This window comes from Pimephales promelas, chromosome 14 (assembly GCF_988280905.1).
Source record: "Pimephales promelas chromosome 14, fPimPro1.hap1.1, whole genome shotgun sequence".
Classification (NCBI taxonomy): domain Eukaryota; kingdom Metazoa; phylum Chordata; class Actinopteri; order Cypriniformes; family Leuciscidae; genus Pimephales; species Pimephales promelas.
In genome coordinates, this window is record NC_142782.1 from 23675511 (window position 1) to 23692633 (window position 17123).

The following is a 17123-nucleotide window of genomic DNA, read 5'->3' on the forward strand; positions in this document are numbered from 1 at the left end:
CACATCATACATTAAACTCCAACTCTTTTCCATATCAAGGCCAATCAACTTTTTACAAGTTCAGTGTGACAGCTGTGTGTCTGTTTTCTCTGAGGTCTGTGGATCAAAGAGACTGGCTTCCTGGTGATGTCATCAGGATGTTTTTTTTTTTCCTCAAAGATGCATTAGATTTTTTAGCAAAGGGAAGATGCAAGTTTATGAAAAAATAATGAGCTATCTTTTAAAATGGCCCATGTGTCTGTAGCACTATAGGCTTCCTATTTTTACATTCTCTTTTTAAATGGCTTGTTGTCTATTTGTAACAAATTTATATGTATTTTTGATAAGTTAAGCAAAAAGAACAAACATTGTATTTTTTGATGATTACAGTCATATGCTTGCTCTCTCTACCCTGACCCAGGTACAACCAGGCAACCGCGGGATGGAGAGATCTCAGGGGTGGATTATAACTTTGTCTCCATTGAGGAATTCTTCTCCCTGGAAGAGTCTGGAGCACTGCTGGAAAGTGGGAAGTTCAAAGGTCAGAATCAGTCTCTCTTTTATATCCACTTTATGCATCTAAACCAGTGGTTCAATGCTGTCAAAATTATAATTTTTGTTTGTTTGTTCATTGCAAAGTACAAAGTTGATAAGGAAAACTAGGATGCCGGGTGTATTCAAAGCACCGCCGTTACTGTTTACTATGCGTGGAATGGTGCGCTGTGATTGGTTGAGCGGATGTATCGCATTCTGTAGCGAAGGGAGACTGGGATTTGTCGCGGTTTGGAAAGAAAGGGAGAAAACATGACAGAATAACACGGAGGATATCGCATTTTACATAAAATTGAAAATGCACTTTTCAATATCAACCAAATACAATACTGATTTGTACGGGTACTCAAAATGTTTTTAAATGCCGTTTGTCACGTTTTGCAACCAAACTCTTTATTTATATATATATACACAGTATCTCACAAAAGTGAGTACAATCCTCACATCTCAGCAAACATTTTAGTATATCTTCTCAACTTGGATAGATTTTGGAGTAGTCAATGTGCTGCTTGTATACAATATGCTGCTTGAGTACAACCTAAGTGAACATGTCAAAACTGTGTCCAAAGTGTCAATATTTTGTGTGAGCACCACTGTGATCTAGCACTGCCTTAATCCTCCTGGCCATGCACCAGAGCTGTACAGGTTGTTGCTGAGATTACAGACCTTCTCTTCTCTATCTTCCGCTCGAGGATATCCCCCAGTTGCACCAGGGCATCACCACACATTTTGGACACCATCTGAGCCAAACAAGTCTATCTTAGTCTCCTCCGACAATAGGACATGGTTCCTGTAATTCATGCTCTTGGGCAGGTTAATTTCTTACGATCCAGCTTCAGAAGAGGCTTCCTTCTGGGACGACAGCCATGCAAACCGACTTGTTGCAGTGTGTGGCGTATGGTCTGAGCACTGAAAAACTGACCTTCTGCTTCTGCAACATCTGAAGCAATGCTGGCAGCACTCATGCGTCTGTTTTTTGAAGCCAGCTTCTGCACCTGACGCACGGCACGAGGACTCAACTTCTTAGATTTACCCTTGCAAGGCCTAAACCTCTGTGTGACCCTGGCCTGTACTGTTTCAGGGTGTTACCAATCTTCTTATAGCCTAGGCCATCTTTTTGGACAGCAACAATTCAAATTCTCAAATCCTTAGAGTTCTTTGCCATGAGGTGCCATGTTGAACATCCAGTGGTCAGTATGAGAGAATTGTACTCAAAGCACAAACTTGAACTGGTCTATTACAAGATACAACAATTTGTGTGGTCCTGTCAAGCACTGTTATTCAAAAAAATTAGCAAAAATCTAACCTGTTATTTAAGTAACACAATTGTGGGAGGAAAATCACTTAAAATAAATGGTATTGGTACCCCTAGAAATTCTTATGAGTAAAATATCTCTGAAGTATATTCCCATTCATATATTTATGTTTTTTTTTAGCTCACCAGGATGAGAAAGAACATGAAATTGTCCAGCCATGACTTCTTGTATCACAGGAGTAAAATGAAGAAATATAAAGGCCAAATTCCCTTAATCCATCAAAAGTAAAACTAAAGAATATAGTTCTGATGTACAGCAAAAGGTTGTTGAGCTTCCCAAATTAGAAAGTGACTTAAGAATACAGCATTCAAAGCATTCAGAGTTCCCATTTCCACCATTAGAGCAATAAATAAGAAGTTTTGATCAACTTAAGATATTACAAATCTGCCTGGAAGAGGACATATGTCTATATTGTCTTAATGCACGGTGATGAGGATAATTTGAGTGGCCAAAGATCACAGCTGGAGAATTGCAGTCTTAGGGTCAGAAAACCTATAAGAAATAAAAATAAAAATCCTCTGCTCTCATCCAAAATAAACCGGCTTCTATGGTCACATAAAAACAAAAAATAAAAGCTTTTTTGGCTGCAAACCCACCAGATGGGTTTAGTGCAAACAGGGATAAAAAGTACCTGGATAAAAAAAATGTGCTGCTGAATCTTTAAAGGGATACTCCACCCAAAAATGAAACTCACTAACATTTTGTCATTTTTTCATTAACTCACCCTCAAATTGTTGCAAACCTGTATGAGTTTCTTTCTTCTGATGAACACAAAGGAAGATATTTTGAAGAACGATTGGAACCAAACGCCAAAGTTCCAATCGTTCTTCAAAATTTCTTATGAGCAAACCTACACAAACAATCTGCTCCTCCAGAAACTATCTTTCATTAAGTTATTCACATTTGTTTTTACTGATTTGATCATGTTTTTCAGCGACCAATATAAATGTTTTACACATTCTACCTTGTTTAAAACCATTCTATTCCATACATTCAAAATGTCACAAAAAATCAGTGTGAAAAATGCGTCTGTTCATCAAACCTATGGGACAGACAGGCCTTGAATTTGATGTGGAAGGAGTTATTTACTGTTCAACTGAGTAGTTTGTGTGCGCGCATTTGAGTTTGAGTGTGCTCGTGAACACATGGTGAGGGTCAGGGCTTCACGCCAAAGCTCAAAATGCTCAAGCCAATCAGAATTAAGAGAAGCACCCTCCAGACTGCGGACAAAAGTGCCGTGCTGGCTCGGTTCTGTCCTCCAACGTTATCAGCAGAAAGAGCTGAAAAAGAGCCCTAATGGAGAGAGAACAAGCGTGTAATGTAGACTGATGTCTGAGCCTGCTGATGTCTTTGTTAAGGGTCTCATACACAGCTGCAGATTCACACTATGACATCCTTCAAAGTTGCAGCTCTTGGATTTATGGATATGCTGACTCATGGTTTTGATACTGCTGTGCTACTTTACTTTTTGTCTTTGGAAAGTAAAAAAGATATTGTTTATTTATGTCCAACTTGGTCGACTCGGTCCCCTTTTGGTATGGTTTTGAGGTTTTTAAACATGCATTTGGGGAACTCAAGGACTGATGATTGATGTAAATGTCATGGTCTAAATAACTGACTATCACCAATAGAAATTTGAAATAGAAATAGAAACTGGGGGAATTTTTACTGGGACAAAATCTTATCTTGTGTTCAAAAGTTTGGGGTATAAGATTTTGTATGATTTTGAAAGACTCACCAAGGCTCCTCGCTAAGGTTGCATTTATTTGATTTAGAAAATGACAGAAAACAGAAATATTGTGAAATATTATTATAATTTGAAGAAATTGTTTTCTATTTCAATACATTTAAAAATGTAATTTTATGTTTCAGGTCTCGTTACTGCAGTCTTCAATGTCACATGATCCTTCTGAAATCATTCTAATATGCTGATTTCACTGTAAAAAAATATTGTTGGTTTAACTTAAAAAATTAAGTAACCTGGTTGCCTTAAATTTTTAAGTTGATTGAACTGGAAAAAGTGAGTTAATGCAATGAAGGAGATTGATTTAATCATCAGAAACTCAAAATAATAAGTTATCTGAACTAAATAAATTAAGTTGATTTGACAAAAGAAAAAATGTTGTGATTACAAATCTTGAAAATATTTTTTTTACAGTGTTGGTACACAATCAACATTTTTATCAATGTTTAAAACAGTTGTGCTGCTTAATATTTTTGTGGAAACCATGATGCATTTTTTTCAGGATTATTTGATTAATTTAAAGTATCTTGTATAATATAAAAAATGTCTTTACTGAAACTTTTGATGAATTTAATGTATCATATTAATTAATAAAAGTATTAATTTCCTTAAAAAAAAAACCCTTGCTGACCCCCCAGAAATAACACTAGAAATGTGAGATTTGGTATTATCAGTTTAATATGCCTATAATTAACCACAAAAGTGTTTTTAACACCTGAGTGATGATGCCCCACAGCCTATTAGTCATCTCTCTAGCTAGAAACCACACCACACTCCTACTTTTCTATCACTCTGTACAGGAGAAAAGAGGCTTTACTCTATAATCCCTATTTCAGTTTCTCTGTCTCCAATCACCCCTCCACCTTCATTCCCTCTCTCTTTCTCTCTCTCTTCTCATGTTTTCTCCAGTTGTAAATAAGCTGCAGTTATATCTCTGAAAAATTCCAAACATTTAACTATTGTGCTGAGTAAACTCTCTTATAGCTGAGAAGTTTGTGCTCCTAGTGCACTTATATTGTAAAAAAAAAAAAAATATCTGCTGTTTTGAAGTTTTTATGTTGCCTTTATTTTAGAGATTTACAGGTAGATGTTCAGAGGTGGATTAAGCTAATATTTTTGCCATTGATCTGATTGCTAAAAGAGCTCTGGAACATCCTGTCAGTTTATTAGTTTCATAACAGCAGTGATTAAGGGTTTTAAAGAGAGCATGATCTAGGGCAACAGCAGTAGCCACGAGCGGAACAAAACGTCTCTTTTTCTCTTTTGATAAAATGTAGACGTATAATTTTATCATTTAAATTGGTGACACAAACCTTCCACTTTCTATATAGTGGGGTCACATGCCACATTAGAAATGGCTTTTCGATTAAAACAACATTTTAAACCAGGAAAGTTTTAGAATTTTGAACAGTTTAAAATGAGAAATGTTAGGGCGTAAAATGAATTTGTCAATACTTCTAGGTCACTAATCAAATTTATCTCACTGATCACGTGAACGGCTTGGTACGAAAGTTCAGATTTTTTTTTTCTATTGAAGCACTAGATGATCTTTTTGGAACATTCGCTCAAAACATGCAGGATAACATGGATCATCAGATTTTGTGAAGCTCTTGCCAGACATGTGAGTTCATGCCAGCTTGAGTGCATGTTATCGTTTGATAATATAATAAAGAATTTAGTATTAAATTAGAAAAAAAAATACTTGTGGTTTCTAACTTTGGTCTGTATGTCAGGTAATTGTACATCGTAAAGCTTTTTTTGGCACCATTTTCTTTGCAAAGTTAATCAGAATAATGGAGATGGTATAGTTTGTATTTTGGCTATTATCAAATAAATTCATGTAAAATGTTTTTGAAAATTTTGATATTCAAGTTATAAAGCCTTCTGAATCAAGCTGCTGGATTATTGTGTTCTGGCCCACAATTCAAGAAAAGGTCAAGGACAATAGCTTTTAGGTTGAAAATGGACGGTCTTGTCAAGAACTGTTTCAGTTGCATGTAATACAATGTGTCCAAAACCCATTGTATTTGAATGTTTTCTGATTGGAACAGTTTTGGGACTGTGGGCTATATTGGGGGCATCTATAAAACATCTCTGTCTTAACAGGGAACTATTATGGCACACCTCGGCCGGTCCACATTGGTCCTGACAGCCCCCCCATTACGTACCAGGAACATCGAAACCTCTTGAGGAATTTTCGTACCCGCAGCAAATCGCTCAGCAACCTGGAAAAGGCTGTGGAGGAAGGTGACAACAGCGAGGAAGACTCTGGTCTATCAGGTACAGTGTTTTTAAATGCAGGCACCTCAAAACACATTTCTTTCCTAGCCCTGTAAGGTCATCATATTTGGAATTGACTTCACATAGACTTCATTTTGCAGTTACTTTAAACCTGCAGATTTTTTTAATACAAACGGATGTCAGCTCAACCAGGACATATTTGCATTTTTTTATGTTTTTGACATTAAATACCATGGAATTGTGTTCAGAATTTATGCTTTTCTCATATTGGAGATGGCAAGAGAGGAGAGTAACATGAACAGCGTGACCTCTCGCTGGCCTGAGGTAGCCTAAGATTATACAAGACGGCCACATCTCATGTCATGTTCACTGTACTCTACTCTCTGTTCCCCAGCGGGGTCCGCCGGAGCCAGCAGTGCCCCTCCCACCACCATTGTCTCACCTAATCAGACTTGGGACTCAGGCGGTGGGCGGGATGGAGGGGTTGCCATGGAGAACGGAGCACGTGGAGGGGCTTTGCCTGAAAACTGGGAGCTGGCGTTCAGTGACACGGGCGAACCCTATTACATCAAGTGAGTCAGCAGGGGAAAAAGGAAAAAATAAGATGGTATAGTGGGACAGAGTGGGCAAAAATAGAGACAGAAGGTCATTTGCTTCCTCCAGTAATCAAAGATTATACTCAAAGTTGACATGATGTTTTTCTATGTCACATTGGATTTTTGACATGTGAAGGCGACATTTAAACTTTAAGATGTGCATCAATGAAAAATTTTGAATTCAGCGGATGGAGTCTAGTTATCATGTTGGAAGTGTTTTTAATGCATAGAAAAAGGTGACATTTGAACTTAAGGATGTGCATCAATAAAAATGCATATTCTTTGCGTTTATCTATGAAAATTAGGTGTGCTTAATGTTTTTTACTCTCTGTACTACTGTTGTATATTTCATGTTGCTGATGAAACCTTGTGGGGGAGAAAAGTCTCTAATTTCTTTCATTTTTCAGCCATAACTCAAAGACCACAAGCTGGCTGGACCCAAGGACTCAGGGCAAAGAGATTGTCAGCAAGACGGAGTGTGAGTGCATATATGTGCATGGGTGTGTGTGTGTGTGAGCTTGGCCCCTCTCCACATTTTACTCCCTAACACACCCTCACTCTCTCTGCAGTCTTCATACAAAGATTAATGACAAACCTTCCTGGAGCCATTTAGTCTTTCTCTCACGCCTTCATCTTATAGCTTGTTTTCCTTGCCTTTTAAACCTTATCCACAATCCCCTCGTCCCTCCCTGCTGGCTTTCACCTCTCATCTCTCTTTTCCCTTTAATGTTATCTATCACTCAAAGCATGCTCTCTTATATTTGAGAAGGTCATGTCTGCTATCCCTTCTGAGCTGAACGGTTTTCAGAAGCCATTACATCTGTTACAATGCACGTGTGTAAGAGGCCCACGTGTGCACATGTATGTGAATAGATACAAGTGGGCACCAGAATTCTGAAACTAAAATGAAAAAAATAATATGATATGTGTTTAAAATCTAATCTAAGCTTGGAGAAGTTTTAGGAATTTGAAAAAGTAGTTGAATATAGTGTGTAGTGTATGTGGTATACTGTCTGCTATTGTTTAAAAAATAGTATATGCATTATGCAGGTTTCTGAAAGTAGTATGCTACATTGTCACATGACCTCTTCAAATTGCATGTTTAATGTAAGTGGTGGAAGTAAATGTGGTTATAAAAATTCTTTTAGCTGTCTATGCAATTGATGAGTCAAGAACAAAATGCAAAAACTAGAAAACTTATACTGTACTTTGGGTAATTGTCACCTATGAGATGGAAAGCCAACTCGAGCACTTTGCATTGTGGGGGAAAAAGAAGCCTTTCAAAGTGCACTGTTGTGTACCCTACATTTTAGTATGTATACTGTGTGATAGTTAGCTGTTTTGGAAATAGACAGTGTTTTGGAAAGTGGTGTTTAAATGGCTTACTAGGCTTAATAGCATAAAGTATTTTAAAATTAAAAAAGTACTCCCCTAGATACAAGTGTGTGATTGAACCATTTATTCAGATTATAAGCTGCACAGCTCACATCCCAGCAGATGGCACTGTTGTTTAGCAGTCAACTCCATCCTAAAACAATGTCGTGATGAGGCTTGAAGGCATTGTTAGATTTTTGTGGACTTAGCATACCACATGTAGACACTTATTTCTATGTTTGTGTGTCGCTGTCAATTAGTACCTGCATTCACAGACCAACCATCTGAACTGAAGGGCTATTCCATACACACTCGCCTGTCGAAAGGGCCTCGTGGGTTTGGCTTCAACATTGTGGGTGGCAGTAGACCTCGAGAGTTCCTGCAGGTGTACAGCGTCACCCCAGGAGGCCCATCTGCACTCAAAACAGGTGAGACTAGGAGTTTTAACCCTAAAAAAAAAAAATATTAAAACACCAATGCAGCTGGCACTGTATTGCAAACACTGACCATGTAAAACTGGTACTGTATGTACTATTATTTTTATTATAGTTTTCAAAAGTCTGAGACCTGAACATTTTTGTGTTTTGTGCTTTTATACTTTTATTGCAATCAATGACTATTATAATTATTGTTCTTTAAATCTTTTTTATTATTCAAAAGAAAATGTTACCTAAAGCAGTTGTTTTGCTTTCCTTAATGAGACATGTAGTAATATGTGGAAAGGCATTAGCTGAATTAAATGGAAATTATGTTAAAAATATATATATATATATATATATTTAAGCTATTTAACATATATTCTAATTTCGCAATGAGAAAATCTTACGCACTGGAGTGGCGATTAGGCGAAATGAGAAAGGATTGAGGATTTTCCTGCATGCCGCATTCATATTACCCTGGCAACACCAGTATTCTCTGTTGGAAACTGCTAAGTGGCTTTTGCTTTTTGCTGCTTTTGTATAAATCTGCAGCACAGGAGATGGCACTTCAATGGGTCAGCTTTTTAAATATTTATAGATGTATGATAGATATAATAATTTAATAACACACATAGATTTGGCCAGGGGACTCTTAAGGACGTTGTGAATCATATGTGGTGTAATAGTTCTGCTGATTATAATGTCCTCTTTTTACACTTAAAAGAAGACAAAATAGATCTGGATTTAAGTCAGCTCATTTATAGACCAGGGGAGAGAAAAGGACCAGATGGATAAAAGGTAGATTTTTACTGTCAGGAGCATGAGCAGTTTGCTTTTCCTCTCTCTCTCCCCATCCTAATCTATCCCTCCAATCCTCACTTTTATTTTTGGCAGGAAATCCCATGAAACTCGCGCTTTTTCTCTTTCTCTCTTCTCTGTGGATTAGATTATTATGCCTGTATATACGTGTATGTATTTGGTGATCTGGAGGGTCATGGTTTGAATCTCCTGATCTTCTCTTAATCCAGATGGGGCTGTAGGTTTTAATCTGCCTTCTATTACACACGCCACTGTCCCCTCACGTGTTCTGACAACACCCACACACACTCACTGCCTAAAAGGGTCACGTGATATAGCCCTTTTTTATATCCCTTGTGATTGATTTATTTGACCTTGTTAAAATAGGGTTCATCCTCCCCTTTCTAACATTAGTTTCAATGAATTGTCTTTTTCTACTGGCTGGAAGTTTTAAAAGCTACAGTAGGGTTTTACTGTACACTGATGAAGATTAAGGCCATTTTTGATTCCTCATGATATGACCTCTTTAGTACTTGTGTACTCACAAAATGAGAATCTGATTGCTTTCGATTTCCGTCGTGTACAAATACAAATGACAGAAATGTCTCTCTCTCCCTCAGCGGACATCCTGGTGTACATTAATGACTTGTGTGTGCTGGGTCTGTCCCATAAAGAAGTGGTAGAAATGCTGAAATCCGTCCCCATGGGTCACAGTGTGGATGTGGTTCTTCGTCGAGGTTACCCCATGCTCTACAACCCTGATGGCTGCCCCAAAACAAGCCTCGCATCCCCTTCCGATCCAACCAGTGCCAAACCTGCAGCCCCCAGTTCTGCTCAATCCCAGGTTCAGCATCCTGATGGACACCAGCCTGGCTTGGTGAACCTCAATCGCTCCATGTCCCACCACAACAACTTCTACCCCCGCATGCAGAAAGAGGCCTTGGATGCGAACGGGAACACAGCACCCCAGCCTTCCTACTCAATGGTCAATGGAAATGGAGTGGGAGGGACTTTAGGATTGGGGGCGGTGCCTTTAACAAATGCCCCTCCCCCATCAGAGCGAATGAGCTCTAGTCACAGCGATACGGAGGTCAGCTCTGTTGTCACACGCAGGTAACCAGAATTGCTTATCGAGCTGGGTTTATTATTATTATTAATAATGATATATAAATATGTTGTTTATTTTATTTTTATTTCAAGTTTATTTATATAGGGACAGGATAAAAAACCTTGATTCCAGTCGAAAACTGGAAAATCTGTATTGCACATCAAGAGTATAGCATAAGCTAATTTGTGTTTCGGGTCCCTAGAAAGGGACCCGAAACACATAAATCGAGCTGGGTTTATTATTATTATTAATAATAATATATAAATATGTTGTTTATTTTATTTTTATTTCAAGTTTATTTATATAGGGACAGGATAAAAACCTTGATTCCAGTCGAAAACTGGAAAATCTGTATTGCACATCAAGAGTATAGCATAAGCTAATTTGTGTTTCGGGTCCCTAGAAAGGCATTAAAAAAGTCTAATCATAGAATAAGCCCCTGTTTACACGAGAACGCTCACGGGTGAAAACGTAAAAATATTTTATCGGATGATAATACGGCATAGGCGTTTTGGGGGCTTAAAAAAAAGTGAAACCACCCTCCAGAGTGGAAATCTTAAAAACACTCCACCGCCGTGTTCCCGTGTATACGGTAAAAACGCAAAAGTCTGCTAGACAGTGAAGGTTGTACGCAGGAGCGTGGACTTGGTGTTTTTGTGTGGCAGTGCTCCACATTGCCACCTAGGCGCCTGGAGAGCATACTACATTGAATATCACACACTTTTGTGTAAACATAGCCTAAAGCTAATACAGCATGTAATTTATACACATACAAATACAATCCGAAATGACCTAATCAGGTCATTATCAGTAATGAATATGGTGGTAGTAATAATATGAATAATTATTATTATTAATAATCATAACTATATAATAGCATATTTTTATCTGTTATAAATGATTAAAAACATCTGTGTTAATGATTATTAATAGTAATGAGTAATTGGGCGGCAGTGGCTCAGTGGTTCATGTGGGTTGTCTACGAACCGAAAGGTTGGTGGTTCAATCCTCGGTTCCACCTGACCAAGTGTCGAGGTGTCCATGAGCAAGACACCTAACCCCAGCTGCTCCCGACGAGCTGGATGGCGCCTTGCATGGCTGACACCGCCGTCGGTGTGTGAATGTGTGTGTGAATGGGTGAATGTGAGGCAATATGTAAAGCGCTTTGGTGGCCATTAGGTCTATGAAGGCGCTATATAAATGCAGTCCATTTACCATTAAGGAACATGGTAATAATAATAATGATGATAATCATTATTATTAACTTTAATAATAACAAATTATCATGGTTACATAATATCACAACCATGTTCATTACCATTATTATTATTATTGATGCTCTTCTGTTGACGCACGCATTTGTTTCCTCCACTCTCTACCCAGAGCTTCCCTTGTCCGAAGCTACAACAACAACACTCTTCCAGCTCCTTCTCACACCCATCATAGTTCCAAGTCTTCCGAGAGTGATCTCTCCTCTGCTACGCTGCCCCTGCCCCGGCCCGAGGTGGGTCCTACCGCGCCGCCACCAGGAGCGCCTAGCACCCAGCGGCCTCCCATGCCCCAAACATCTCTTGCCGTCGTACCCCCAACCGAGCACCCACCCTGTGGTTTCAACGGGTGTCCAGCCAACAATCCCCCGCGGCCTCTTCCGGGTGGCCTAGGGTCCCCCGGAGCCCCGGGTGGGGTAGGTTGTGGGGGAGGGGGTGAGCTGGTACCTGTGGCCTTGGGCAGGAGCGAGGGAGGGGGTATGGGTTTCAGTGTGACGGCTGGGGGGCAAGGAGGGCAGCTGGCAGTGGTGAAGAGGGTCTGGGACAGACGACAGTGCCCCTCCTTACAGCCAGGGGATGCCATTATTAAAATCAATGGCGCTGATGTGCAGAGCCTCAGCTTCGCACAGGTAAATTCAATAACTCTGCAAGTCTTTTTCTGAAACTCTTCCCTCATAAACCGTCTAAATTTGAATCCTTTCGTTTGATTTCTTTTTTTTTTCTTCATATGAACAGGTGCAGCGGGTGCTGCAAGAACATACCAAACAGGGTGAGGTGGTCTTACTGGTTTACAGAGGAAGTGAGTGTCACCCACACTGTATGCAGATAGATCGTTTATTATAATAAACACTGCAAAAGAACAAATGAAAAAAAAAAGTGTTTTGTCAAATTTAAGATTTTTTAAAAATTTGTCAAACAAAATGCAAAAAAAAAAAAACTATACTAAACTATTAAAAAAACTAAAACTAAAGGCATTACAACATTATAATGTTCAGTATGAAAAAATAATATTCATTTTGAGATTTAAGATTACGTAAAAATTACATTTAATATTTGTAAATGTTAATTATTTGTGTTTTTAAAGATTAAATTTAAGTGACGGCAATGGTGATCTAAATATAAAAAGAGAAAAGACTGTGTACAATTAAATATCTAATATCAGCCAATATTAAAATAAAAAAAGTTTAATAATATTGTCACATAACTATAAAATATAATATAATATAATGCACATATCTGACCACATATTATTTCTATATATTTATCACGAATTGTTATTATATTTAGGATTAATTCAATATAAATAAACAGTAGCTATAGCAGGACAAATCTATCAGTACCTCCTGCCCCCATCACTCATCATTATCCTGTTCTCTCTCAGGTCCTCTTTGCTCCCCAGGCTCCCCAAATGCCTATAAAAGACCTCCTCCCTCCCTGGGCACCCCAGATCTGACGTCACCCTCCTCCGATGGTGCTGTGCCCAGCCAGAGCACCCTCTCTCCCTCCTCGCCCTGCAGTGACCTCCCCAACCTGGTCCAAAGCACCAGCTTCCTGGACTCTGTGCCCGTGACCCTGACCCTAGAGCCCCGGGACTGGTTAGGGGTTGAGGACGGACCTGCTCAGTGGAGCCGTACTGCTGCCTCTAACCTCGGCGCGGTGTCCAAAAGCCATGTAGACGCGAGGGGAGTAGTCTCCTCCAGAGCGATGGAGGTGGAGTTGAGACGGAGACCAGGAGAGGGATTCGGGTTTGTCATCGCATCACAGGACGTAGTGAATGGAAGTAAGTACAGGCTGGGTGGAACATGATCTGCATTTTTTATTTTCTGGCCAGTGGATGTGACCTTGCATTGTTTGTTTTATATCTGGTTATTCGGGTACTTGGAAGCCAAACAAATAAGTTATACATTAATACAACATTATTTAATCAAAATGATATACCCTGGAAATATATAGTCCGTCTGCGTAAAGCAATTATCACAGAGGGGAGAGACTCTATAATTCTGCCTGTATTGCTGTTTGAAGACCAGGTGAATCATCATCGCCAAAAAAATAAATAAATAAATTGTAGAGAAAAAGGGCATTTTACCCCTCTAAGCATGTTGGACGTCTGAGTCATGTCATTATGCAATAAGCATGTGCACAGAAAATCTCTAACTAGCAGAGTGATTATGATTTCTTTCACTTGATTTGAGGCTTAGCTCTCTTATTTTTTAGAAGACGTTTCTAGTTGTTGTTTTTTTATCAGTTATTAAATGCGCTTGAAGGATTTGTGCATCACTGCTCTGAGTGTGTTAAGATAAGTTAAAGTCTGAGTGAGGTCATGGTTTGTCCAGCACTGTTGTGTGAAACAACAAATGGAACAGTTTCCTGAGTGAGCAGTTTTTCCTGTTTTCATTCTCTCTCTCTTTTTTTCTTGTGCATTGTGCTTTTTGCCAGTTGTTTAGAAGTCCAGTACTTGTTCATTGTCATTTGGGCTTTATTGTTTAGCAGATAAACATCTTCTGTTTTTTAAAATAGATTTCCAACAAAGAACCGCTGTGATCTGTCTGTTTTCCATGTTTTCTTTATCGTTTTGTTTACAGTTTACATGCACACAGTACTTCATAGAACTAAAGGTTTCTAATAACTAGACATTGCATCAATGTAATTTAATGCATTGATTCATGAATTGAATAATTGTTCATATTTACTATAATAGTTAATGAATTATTACATTACATTATCCAAAATAATCTTTCTTTTCAGGTATAACATTCAGATTTGAAATGTATTGTTGTTTAAACATTTTTGCCTTTTTTTAATTTTGAAATGAACCAAATAGAATCCAATCAGCCATATTTCTATGATGATCTATTATACAATGTATAAAATACTTGAAAATTAATCAAATATTTATACCTGAAAATATAAATGGCAGAATTTGTAGGTATTGAAAAAAAATGTTTTTGAAAGAAGTCTCTTATGCTCACCAAGGCTGGATTTATTTGATAAAAAAATACAGTATAAAACAGTAATATTGTCAATTATATTGTAAGTTTATTCATTTCTGTTTTAATATATTTTAAAATGTAAATGATTCTTGTGATGGCAAAGCTAAAAATGTCACCATCATTACTCCAGTCTTCTTAATTTTTTTTTTTCAAGTTAATTTGATGAATAGAAAGTTTTAAAGCACAACATTTTTTTGAAATAAATATCTTGGTCACACTTTAGCTTAGGGTTCAATTCTAACTATTAACTCTATTTATTCCCTGGTATTGGGCAGGAATAAGGGATGCAGAATAAGGCATTAATATGTGTTTTGGATTAATAAAGTACTAATAAACAGCCAATATCCTAGTATCATACATGATAATAAGCAATTAGTTATAAAAGTGGACACTAAACTAAAGACCTTAATCTTTTATAACCTTAGAAATGTGCGTAATTTTGTAATGTGTCCTTGCTGAAAAAAAGTATCAAATTTGTTACTTACTTGACCCCTAACTATTGTATATAAAGTACTGTGTGTGTGTGTGTGTGTGTGTACTGTATGTGTGTACTATAAATTCCAATATATAGTTGTAAATATCACACTCACAGTCTCAGGCTGATAGTTTTGCAATGAATCAGTGTGGTATTAAATCACTTTTATTTTCCACGTATTCCCTATCATGCTTTCACTCAACATCCCTCCCTTCAGTGATCTCTCTCTCTCTCTCTCTCTCTCTCTCTCTCTCTCTCTCTCTCTCTCTCTCTCTCTCTCTCTCTGCACTCATTCAGCCTCTCCCCCTCTCTCTTTTCCTCAGTTCAGTTTTGTCTGTGCAAGCCTCCTCAGTGTCTCTGTTCTGAGGGGAAAAAACACCTGAACAGTCCTTGTTTTCTCCATTTTTTTCATTGTTTTGTAATATTATATGTAGATTAAAGACTCCGTGTCAGGAATTCTCTGGATTTGAAGCTGGATTTAGAAACTCTATCAGGACAAAATGCTGGAAAGGCTTCAGTCTGCCCTGAAAACGATGAAGGACGCGAAACGTAAATACTCTCTTACCTCTTATGTACTCTTATAATATCTGTATTTAGGTTAATTATTGCCCCTGGTACTGTTTACTTTACAAACAATTAAGTTAATTGTTAGTAAAGTAAACAGTACCATTAAGTACTGTAATTTGCAGCTGAATCAAGTTTAGTGATGTTTAAACGTGATTTAAAACATTGTGCGTGGGAAGTCCGCTTTTGTGAGGGAGAACAGGATGCATGTTTTGCATGTTGTATTGTATCCGTAGCCTTGGTCTCAGCCTCAGTCTGGTAGTTCTTCTAAAGTGCATAATTTTTGATTGCTCTCTCTGTACTTTTCATACGTCAGAGCGTCCTGGCGCTGTGGTTCACCTGGGGTCTCACATGCTTGAAATATTTCCAGTGGTAGTGCCAATGAAAGGCTTAATTCTTCTGTGATTTGTTGGACCAGTGAACACAGACTCATCCACAATGTAGAGGCGTTCAAATATCTGCTTACAGACTTCAGTAGAGATAAAGAGAAAACTCAACTTTGAAGCATAATGAAAAAATATCATTCACATTTACAAACAAGTATAGTAGAAATATAAGTAAGTCTGGGTACTAATGGGTTTTTTTTGTACACTGTACCATAGTTTTATGATCATAGTATTCTTTCCATTACAAAAACCTATACCCATAAACCCTTGTACCATGGTGCAAGGATGGTAATACTACAGTATTTTGACATTTATCAAGGTACTACAATTCATGTACCATAGTATTCACATGCCACTCCATGATATTTATAAGAATACCCTGCTGGTACTGTCAAAGAAATACACCCATGGTACTACCAGGTACAAAATACTATGGTCGTACTATGGTAAGTGGACAATGAATATAATGCCTTGATATTTTATGATACCATGTATTACCATGTTTATTTGACCATGTACCATCTACCAAGGTATTCTTTTGAAATCTGAAATCTATTGGGGCGTCATGTAATTTTCTGTCAGTTAAATCATTACTGTTACAAACTGAACACCCTGAAAATCTTATCATGTGTGTGAGATCATCAGAATGAGGTAATTTGTTGGGTATGTGTGTGAGACGGAGAGAGCGAGTTCCTTCCAGTCGTGTTCAATACGAGATTGTCTGTATCTTATCTGTATCCTCTCTATGCTGTTATATCCTTAAGGCACCGTCGTATCTCGTAAGCCCGTTTTCATTTTTCAGAGTGAGTTGTTCTGGGGTCAGCTGATGCTGTTTTGTGAAGCATAGCAATGTTAAAAGACATCGCAGGTTCTGGATCATTGGTTGAGCATATTTTCTCCATGTCATGTGAGGTTTCGCATTGTTCATTTTAGTGCATATTTACATGACTGGACTAATAAGCTGGATAAGATTAAATATTAAACAGATGGTTGGTTTTGCATCTTTATCCCCATAGGAATACAAGCTGGCTTGTATGTGTACAGTATGTGTAATGTTCATTATGCATTTCGTGGATCTCTTGCGTAAAATCAATTAGTTTGTTGCTATAACTAAGTTTCACTGCAGATACGGTTTCCTGTGCAGTGTTGGGATTGTTTGATTCTGCAGGGTCAGCCTGATGTAAATGAAGTGTTGTGGGTCTGATGCTCAATCACCATTAGTATTACTGCTGTGATCTGCAGCTGTGTGTTTCTGCTCCGTAGTGTGTGAAAGTTTTGTTTTCCTTACGTTTTTGTCACATAATTATTTAATA

General features: G+C 38.0%; 1 protein-coding gene across 3 annotated transcripts in view; it reads left to right on the top strand.

The window, feature by feature from the left end:
• The window catches only part of magixa (MAGI family member, X-linked a), a 44005-nt gene that overhangs the window by 13710 nt on the left and 13172 nt on the right, over positions 1-17123 (top strand). For all 3 annotated transcript variants that reach the window (XM_039658160.2, XM_039658159.2, XM_039658157.2), the window contains exons 4-12: positions 401-520; positions 5698-5871; positions 6227-6404; positions 6836-6906; positions 8063-8230; positions 9640-10132; positions 11511-12024; positions 12131-12194; positions 12777-13175. In XM_039658160.2, coding sequence (XP_039514094.1) covers positions 401-520; positions 5698-5871; positions 6227-6404; positions 6836-6906; positions 8063-8230; positions 9640-10132; positions 11511-12024; positions 12131-12194; positions 12777-13175 — 2181 coding nt within the window. The remainder of the gene's footprint in view (positions 1-400; positions 521-5697; positions 5872-6226; positions 6405-6835; positions 6907-8062; positions 8231-9639; positions 10133-11510; positions 12025-12130; positions 12195-12776; positions 13176-17123) is intronic.